At 37.4% G+C, this 10,075-nt stretch overlaps 1 protein-coding gene across 39 annotated transcripts in view; it reads right to left on the bottom strand.

Annotated features, from left to right (window-relative positions):
- Positions 1-2,339: 2,339 nt before the first annotated feature.
- NAV3 (neuron navigator 3) overlaps positions 2,340-10,075 on the bottom strand; it is a 1,103,979-nt gene continuing 1,096,243 nt past the window's right edge. For all 39 annotated transcript variants that reach the window (XM_056798500.1, XM_056798493.1, XM_056798499.1 and 36 more), the window contains 2 exons: positions 8,744-8,947; positions 2,340-5,083 (listed from right to left, as the gene is read on the bottom strand). In XM_056798500.1, coding sequence (XP_056654478.1) covers positions 4,964-5,083; positions 8,744-8,947 — 324 coding nt within the window. In that variant the 3' untranslated portion in view covers positions 2,340-4,963. The remainder of the gene's footprint in view (positions 5,084-8,743; positions 8,948-10,075) is intronic.

Here is a 10,075-nt window from a genome sequence, read left to right as displayed (position 1 = left end):
AGTCTTCAAAAAACCCTCAAGCTCACAGCAGGCTCCTTCTCAAGATTATCTTCTACTGCTGTGTCGAGAGAGAGAGAGAGAGAGAGAGAGAGAGAGAGAGAGAGAGAGAGAGAGAGAGAGAGAGAGAGAGAGAGAGAGAGAGAGAGAGAGAGAGAGAGAGAGAGAGAGAGAGCTCCTCTTACACACCCCCACCTTTTTACTTCTGTCCCCCTTCATCAGGCAATGTATGCACATAAAATGGGATGCAGGGTAGGACAAACTTAGGGAGTGGTTTCTGTCTACACAGTACAATACCTGGCACATATTGAAATGCTAAAAATGCTTTTCTACTGATTCACTGCTGCCTCTTGGAATCTTTCATTTTCTCCAAGTCTTGACTCAAATCTCAACTTTTAGAGTTAACTTTTTCTCAGTCTCTTCTAGCTGTTAATACCTTTTTTTCCTCCTGCTGGCACATATCAAAATGCTAAGAATGCTTTTCTACTGATTTACTGATTAGACTGAAAGGTGAAATCAGCGCCTTTTTTTTTATATATAAAGTGTTAAGGACCCCAGATTTACAGCCTTCATTAACTACTCTTTCTCACCTGCCTGGTTTTCATGCCTCACTTGGTGAATTCATTAGTTCTGATAGCTTTAATCATCATCTCTATGATGATTGCTCTTAGTCCTAATCTCTCTCACAAGTTCTAATTCAATCTTACTATATGTGTTGTACATTCCCATCTAGATTTCATTTAGAAATCTCAAACTCACCATGTTGAAAAAATTCACTCTGTTCCCCTTTTTTCCCCTCAAAAGCAAACACATAAAAACCCTTCACCTCTTCTAAACTTCCCCATTTAAGTCAAGCACAGCCATCTTTTCAGTTACTTATTTTCAACTTTTCACTCTCATTTTACATGTCCAATTTGATACATAATCATTTTTTCCTCCTCTATCAACACCTCTCACATACAACCCCATTTTCTCCACACAGCTGGCCATCACTACTCTTAAGGCCTTCATAACTTCCCATTGGAGTATTAATATATCGTCCTAATTGTTCTCCTTTTCTTGAGTGCGTCTCCATTACAATCCAACTTCTACACGGCCACTAAAGTGATTTTTTGTTTATGCATATGTGTGACTTATTCTCCTCCTCAATAAATTCTAGTGGTTTTCTGTGACTTAACAGGATTATTCGTAAACTCCTATGTTTATCATTTACACCTCTTCAGAACATGGTCCCATCCTACCTTTCCAATATTAAACCATATGCCCTACCAATCCAATTCTTCTACAACTCAGCCAGATTTTATTATTTGCACACTCCAAACTCTATGCCTGTGCATTGGCTTTACCCCCATGCCCAAATGTGTTCTTACATCACTGCTGCCTCTTGGAATCTTTCATTTTCTCCAAGTCTTGACTCAAATCTCACCTTTTAGAGTTAACTTTTTCTCAGTCTCCTCTAGCTGCTAATACCTTTTTCCCCTCCTCAACCCTCTGTTTTGAATATGTTCTCAATTAGTGTGAACAATGAATCTCTAAGAAGTGGTCATGTTAGTTGTCCTTCCCTTTTTATTTCATTTCTAATGTCACATATTCTAGGGAAATACTAATGTATCATCTTATGATTGTATAGATTCCTAGTCTACCTTTTAAAATGACTTCTTTTAAAAATAGCTGTTAAATCTCCTATGCAAGAGATCAATTTTTTAAATTAAGTCATTTCAAAGTCAGACACATAAATCAATTTTATTGTGTTATCAAATCATTTTGGTAACAAACATTAAAAGAAAAAAATTAAAGATATATCTACATCCAGAAATATATTTCTCTGGCAAATCACTATTTTTCAAAGAATATTTTAATGAATTAGTAGTAGGTCTAATATTTAAATGTATGGATGTTTAAATATATACACACCTCTTTATATTAGAGTTTATATAGAATATGTGTACATATATTTCTTGGTGTTTGTGGTAGGAGTTGTACCTATTTTGTGTAAGCTGAGCTGGTTTCTTTTATGGGTGCACAAATGTCATCTCAGCATCATTGTGGGTTTGGCTTCCTTGGAGACTGAGGCATGAAAGATTCATCCTATGGATAATGGTTCTTGCTGACTTCATTGTTGTGGTGAATGTGGTGAATGAGGACGTGGAGTGGAGAAACTGTTTTATCTAAATTATTAGTAAAGTCATTCTACTGCAAGGTCTTTTTTTATTAGGTCTGGTTCAAATTCATAGCATATTCACAATTTAGTCCCATTTTAAATCTGGACACTTCATTAATAATGTACATGCTTCTTTAATGACTGCATTTATTCTATGTTTCTCATTATATAGACACCAGACTTTGTTTTCAATAAATAATTCCACTTTAATGGCAAAGTAATAATTTAGACAGATACAGTGTGCACATTTGCCAGAAGGAAAAGGAAAAAAAAAATATATATGCAAGCTGGTTTACAAGCTAGAGAAACAATAAACCAATAGAAAATACATCATCCAGTTAGTCCGATGCCACCAAATACTTATTATCAGGGCTTTACAAAGACTACAAAACTTTTCAGATGATTTATTTCACTGTTTCTGTCTATTTACATGATATGTTACATCAAAAATGTACAAAATATAAAATGTATACAGACAAATGTTTCACAAACAAATTTCATTTGTAAACTAGGTGGACTCACTGAGATGTATTGCAGGAGGTTCTGTCTATGTTGTTCATGGTTCATTTGGGTTCCTCAGAAATGGCAGGGAAAGATTTTCTGATTTTCTGTTTCACTCATGTCTCCTACAAGGGCAATTAGTCACTTAGCCAGCTCTACATGCCAATGTTACACTACAGAACCAATCTACCTTCGGGGCCCCCAAATCAAGTCTTGGAAATTCGACAAGCACGGACTCACTCCATTGTGATTTCTATTGGGACAAGAGCACCACAAAGGGACCGAGAGCCTTAGTTAACACGCTGAGAACTGCAGAGATGCCGTTGTCTTGTGCTCTAGAGCAGCTGACCTCTGGGTGGTCACAGAGTAGCACCAATTGTACATCCTGAAGGTAACACTGTTTTTGAGTGGGACAGTCTACGTCTACATCGTTAGCCAAGCCCTTGGATTGTGTTTGAAACCAGTCATTTCTTATGGCCAGAACGTTCACTCATGAATCCGATCAAGTTTTTCATGCAATCTGTTTGTAGCCTGCCATGCCAGATGCACTCTTACAACCGTTAAAATTTCTGAAAACGTATTGGCTTCCTATACGGATTGGAAACATGCTCACTCCAGCACTGATAACTCCTGCATAGTCATACCAACTGTAAATATAGGACAAACACACCAGATAAGAACAGCTTTGAGGGTCTGCATTCTGTATTTGTTTGCAACATACAGGAAATCTCAGCAAGTGAAACATCTCAACACCAACAGGATAAAATACAATTTGTGTGAGTGTGTGTTTGTTGGATTTGTGCAAGGCCTTTTCTATTTACAATACCCACCCAGTAGACTGTGCAAAAGTAACCCTCCTTTACAATATAAACTCTCCCTCTTCCACAGTGGATGTCACTGCTTCCATGTGATTTAATGCTGCTTTTTCTCCTGTACAACAATAGCAATCAAAACACCATGTGTCAAATTAGAAGGAAAAAAAAGGGTGGGAAGGAAGAGGAAAAAAAAAAGAAGGGAGGGGGGAAGTCAAAGGATTGTGCTCATGCTGCATGAAATGCTTCCAGCTCTGCTGGAGAGGAATTTCAAAAATTAAGCCTTCTATAAAGCTCCGTCCCATGGAACTGGATGGATCTTTGCTACCTCCCTCAGCTTGTAAATGATGGTCAAAGTGGGTTGTTTAGGCATTCCTTGACTATGTCCAAGGATAGACGAATCAATCTTTTCACAGGATAAAAATATTGACCTTTCTCCTATCCATTTCTTTTAAAAAGCATGATGTACAGATATGAGGCTGCTGTGTGAACCAATGTGTCTTGTTGGTAAAATGAAAAGACAGTGTGAGTTACCAATGGTTTAGGAGTTAAACCAACTCTAAAACTGTTGTAGAAATTGGGTTTAAGGCAGTGAGACAGCACCATAGGAAATATTCCTTCATCCACTGAAAAGACTCAAGCAAATGAAGCCCTAACTGAGCCTTTTGTCAGTGTTCCCTAATAACTGGTAGAAAACTCTTGTTGGGGTTGGGGAGTGGGCAGGTGGTTAAAAAAGTCCACTGTGATAAAAACAACTTTATAAAAACGGTGACTTGCACACTAAAAAGTTGGTGGAGTACATCACTGTGGAAATGGCAGTTAGGAATTAACTTGGCACTTATCCAACATATCACAGTAGTGTTTCCTGGTGGTTGCACAATGCCTTTTGTGCTTATTGAGTACAGAGCCTCTGTCATCCATTTTGGAATGGGCAGTAGCACAACACAAACACTACTGGAGTCATGTGACCAGTGCCATGTGGCACAACGGAGGTAAGGATAGAATTGGATCTGGAAAACATGGGCCCTGCATGATGGATGCAGCACCTCAGAGTCAAAAACAAAATAAAATAAAACAAAACATCCTCCTCCCAATAGGAAAGGGGCCAAGAAGGAAGTGGAAAACAAAATAAAACAAAGGGGGAAAAAAGGCTTTTTACTGTAAACTTTTAAAGAGAAAAATAATATTCCAGTTTGGCTAACCCATGTGCAATCTGCTTGGTGGCCCTTCACATTGGGCCTGTTCCAGTTAAGTCATGGAGCCTCACTTGTATGGCTCCATCGAGACAGAAATGCCTTGAAAGAAAAACAAATTCAAGCTTTCCATTTCAACTGAGCATCGTAACTTTTCTGACTGAAATATGCTGCCTCTTTCTTAGCATACAGCTCTTGGTCAGGGACCTTCGACCGGCTACTCAAACACTGGCAGTGGCTGAGTGGAAATAGATTTTGTTTTCTAAGCTTAATCCTATATCTAGCTAACTTTGTACCCTTTAGAGAGTTGATTCAAGAGAGGAATCTAAAATGTCGTCATGGTGGCTGGTGCTATCGCTGTCACAGCTTTGTGTGCTGGAGTAATTGGCTGCTTCTTGGAGCTTCATTAGCATATTCATCTGAAAAAGAAGAAAAGTCACATTTAGCTAGCTGGCTCCACTAAAAGGAAATCTATATTGTATTTTATATTATTAGATAAAAAGTATTGTCGACGAGCTTGAATATTATTTATTCAAATAAAGACATATAAGTAAGTATAGATGAATAGAAAGTTAGGGCCCTTCGTTGCCATTCGGCATGTTCTCATACAGTCCAAGTGAAAGGGGAAGACAGTTTTAGAACATCTCTTTGCCCCTGGTTTCCCTGCTGTTTCTCTCAACTATGACTTTGAAAAACTGAGGAACCATAAGGACATAATAGGGCTGCAGGATAACTCTTTTATTCAATGTTGTGAATGTCTGCTCTTCCAGCAGGGAGACTGGAAAGGAAACTGTATCACAGCTGGACATCTGGGCCCACGGTTGGCGAGGATGCCAAGCATCCAAGCTTTTTGGCTGAAGGAAGCAGAAACCATTGAATGGCAGCAGAAAGTCGTGAGTGTTCATCCACACGTACGCGCTCACACACACACAAACACACAAGCCCTCGAGAGAAGGAGGGGGGAGAGTGGAAGGAAGCCAGCTGCTCCATACAAACACACCATCTGCTGATCAGGAGCTGACCTCAGGATGAGGTGACTGCATCAAGTCGACAGTAAGCACGAGAAACGGCAAGAGGAAGACGGAAGATGCTCAGGGTATTTTGTTCGTATTGTTGACTCTGTGGCTCAATCAGGATTGATATGTCAGTGAAAACAAAAACCACTTTCTGGAACAACATCAGCTGCTTTGAGTTTTCCAGCATTCAATACCCTTATGGGCTGGGGAAATGTTTGTTCCAGTCCAAGAGAAGCCCATAGAAACCTTCATGGGGAAAGTGGCTCGAATCCTTTATGCACTAAAAAATGCAACTACATGGCTTAGATTTTAAGTAGATCTATAAGTTACCTGTTGACAGGAGGACTGTAAAATATTGCTTAAAAGTTGATTGAATCCCAAAAATTTGTGTATAGACTCTTTATGCTTTGTATATAAACTCTCCAGGGTAAAATGAATGGAAATGGCAAAACCTGGCCCTCTAGTGACTCAAGCACTGGCAGCTGCTGAAAGAAAGTGCATTTTGTCTTTTGGCTAAGCAAAATCCTATATCTACCTAACTTTATATCCTCTGGAGAGCTGATTCAAGAGACACATCTGAAATGTCATCAGGTGCTCTCATTGTCACAGTTTTGTGCACTGGAGTAATTGGCTGCTTTTTGGAGCTTCCTTAAAAAGCAGGGGGTTAAAGGGTTGCAAGCAAGCCTGGAGGAGGTGCTAACAAAGAGATGACAGAACTCTGACACACAAAAAGAAGAGGAGAGGACCAGAGATTTAAAGTCCTAAACACAGAGATCTCTTGAAGAATGGAGTTGATTTCCTATGCTGGGTAGAGTATGACAGTCATTGGAATTAGGATTTTGTGGAGTGAAAATCTTTGTATTAGTCTCACTCTATTTTTAAGAACACTATCCCTATAGAGGTTAAATTTGGATCATTGGTTTAATTGGATACAGCTTCGCTCTCCCTTTACCCTTCCCCCTCCCAGTCTTTCACATAGACCTTTAAGAGGTGCTCTTTTGCATGGGTGGAGGGTATTGTGTTGGTTTACTATAGATGGGAGAATTCAGTTGTGTCTTTGGTCATTGCCTTTGGGTCTCTGACTTTGGAGCAATGTCCCCATCCATTGCATGATAGCAATGAAGCCACTGTCTGTCTTCATCTTATACTGGCCTCTCTGATGATGTGAGCAATTGTATCTTGCTATATTAACACTCCCCAAAATTCCCACTCTAAAGGGATCAAGTTTAAAAGTCTGTCTGCTTCTATGGACTCCAAGTTGAGATCAGAAAGCAGTTGGCCTTGAATGGAAGAACAAAGGTTTAAGAAACTTGTATTTGAACTCAATTCAAAAAGGGAAAAAAAAAAGCAGCACATGTGAAACCAGGATGAATCAAAGAGCCACAGAGAAAATGGATTCCAAAAGAAGTTATCAGTTCACAATTAGAATGCCACCAACCACTATTACAAGTATTTATTAAGCACATACAGCGTACAGAGAACTTTCCGAGGTCCTGGCCTATATAAGAAGTGTAAGTAAGATCCAGTCCCTGATCTCACAGTCCTATTTGAATATCATATGAACTTTGGCAGCATGCTATGTCACAGTATCATAGATTTATAGCTAGAAAGATTCACAAAGTCCATTTAGTTCAACTCCTTCAGGAAACTAAGATCCATGGAAATTAAATGAGTTGTCCAAGGTTCACACAAGTAATTAGACTCTGATGTAAGATGTGAACCTAAGTCTCTTTACTCTGGAACCAGTATGGATCCAGAAACTGCAAAGAGGAAAATATCCAACATAAGAGAAGCACATATTTTGGCTAAAGGAAAAGAACCAGTTTAGAAACTCTTCATTCAAGTCTTGATTCTTTTATGTACTGGCTATACAATCTTGGAGAAGTCACTTGACCTATCAGTGTTCTAGCCCTTTCTACATTTGAGTCAATTGGGCTACCATTTCAACTGGTGTCATGTTCAATGTCAGTGCTTATAAACCAACTGAGTAAGAGATCATTCATGATGGACTGGATTGTTTTCACCTGGACATGAGGTTGTAACTTAGTTGGAGAAAATGTATACTTTCAAAACTAAGATAATGTTTTAAATGTCAAAAGTAAAAATAACAACTAAAAAAAATCCTTAGTTTTGTTCCCAGTGAAAATAGCTTTATAAACCTTTTATTACTTCCTTTTCTCTGATTGAGGGGGAAATAGAGTCTCACAAAATATTTACTTCATTATATGTTTTGTCAATCCATTAAGCACTTCATTTTCAAAATACAGTAAGCTGATGAATATCTTAGTGCATCATACCTAATAATTTTGTTTATACCTATTTATAGAAAGTAATTTGATCAAAAATAATAATAAATGCTTTGTTCCCAGTAATAAGACACACTTAAAATGTACTAGGAAATAATCATTTGGACTTTTATGGGTTTCCATTCAAAAGACTTTGAAGTACTCTACAGATAATGAAACCAATTAAACCATATACTATGGAAGGAGACAAGGAAAAGAAAGAATTGATTTGCTTTCACTTCTGTGTCAATCTTACTCTTTCAAATAGCAGACTATATTGGCCTCCTCAATTCCGTCTCGCAGTCAAATTTAGGAACAACATCTGCTATTTCTGAAAGTATTTAATTAACTTCCACATTTCTGAAGTCTTCCTTCAAAAATATATAATTTGGTTTTCTATGAATTAATGATGGAATTGATTTAATTTGTAGTTTTGCTTTAATATGCTCACTAATAATTTATTTTTTTACTCTTCATAATAAAAACCATGATCTCTGAACATATCTTTATGCTAGAAATAGATAATTAAAAAGATCAAATAGTAAAAGGACTTTGGGATTTAAAATCAGCAGAAGAGTTCAAATCCAAATTTTCCCAATGGGTACACAAATTAGAAATCCCCCTTATTTAAATCTCTTTCCCTTTCTGGGCCTCTCTTTTCTCAGCTGTAAAAAGTTATATTGTCTCTAAGATCCCCTATATATACACACAACTATAACCATGAGACTTCTTACTATTGTTAAGATGAAATGACAAGAATGAAATATTCACTTCTCACCAAAGGATCTCCCTCTGTCTCCGTCTGTGGAATGTGCTTGGAGGTTGTCCCTTCCTTTGCAGATGTACAACCTTCATAACCAACATCTTCTGGTCTTAACTGAAGTAAGGCTGGGCTTTCTTGTTGCAGTGAGGCAGAGCTCCATGGGTATGTGTCAAGTACCCATTTGGAGGGATCTTCCCATGGTGCTCGCTTACCATACATCTAGAAGATGATAAGGTATAGAAGGCAATAAAATAAATTAAAATTTAAAAAAATACAACATTCAAATCAATATGTATTTATTAATTACTATGTGCAAGGCACAGCACCAGAGCTAAGAAGGCAATCATGAATCAGTAACTTCCCTCAATAAGCATGCTTTCCACAGTTTTTTGATGTATATTTTTCAATCTTAGATTTTCATTTTATTGGACAAGCAGGTACATGGAGTGGTGGATTGAGTGTCTGGCCTAGATCCAGTAAGACTCAAGTTCAAATATGACCTCACATACTTACTTGCTGTGTGACTTTAGGCAAATCACTTAACCCTGTTTGCCTCAGGTTACTTGTCTATAAAAAGAGTTGGAAAAGAAAATGGCAAACCACTTTAGTATCTTTGCCAAGAATACCTCAAATGGGGTCATGAAGAGTTGGACAGGACTGAAAAATAACTGAAGAACAAAATTTAAAAAAATTTACAGAACCAAGACCATTCAAAGAAATAATATTAGACCAAAAGACCTTTAAAATACAATGTGTTGAGAGATGTTCATTCCAGACAATTTGGTTTATTTGTAAGGAAAACCTGTCCATTAATTCAATTTATACTTCATAAAATTAAAACTGACAAGAAGATGAAAGCTTCAGTTATCTAGAGCTAAGTGGGTTGTGTGATAAGCTAAGCAGGATTCTCGAAATTTCTCCAGGTATATGGTATAATCTAAAATGAATATTCAATAGAAATAGTGGCAAAGTAGAGAATAATATAGTGTGGATATTTTGTTGTTCCTCCATTATTAAAATTTTATTTTTATTTTAAAAAATTTTCCCATGGTTACATGATCCTTCTCTCATACCTCCCCCCAAGAGTTGGCAAGTAATTTCACTGGCTTGTACATATATTATCACTCAAATCCTATTTCCATATTTTTCATTTTTATAGTAGAGTGATCTTTAAAACCAAAGTCACAAGTTATATACCCATATAAACAAGTGAAAAATCATATGTTTTCTTCTGGATTTCTACTTTCACAGTTTTTTCTCTTGATGTAGATAGTGTTCTTTTCCATAAGTCCCTCAGTGTTGTTCTGGATTCCTCCTTCATTTTTGAAGAGGATCAATAGCATCATG

The sequence above is a fragment of the Monodelphis domestica genome, chromosome 5 (assembly GCF_027887165.1).
Source record: "Monodelphis domestica isolate mMonDom1 chromosome 5, mMonDom1.pri, whole genome shotgun sequence".
NCBI classification, from domain to species: Eukaryota; Metazoa; Chordata; class Mammalia; order Didelphimorphia; family Didelphidae; genus Monodelphis; species Monodelphis domestica.
Note: the sequence above shows the minus strand (reverse complement) of the source record. Positions and strands in the feature narration are given on the sequence as shown.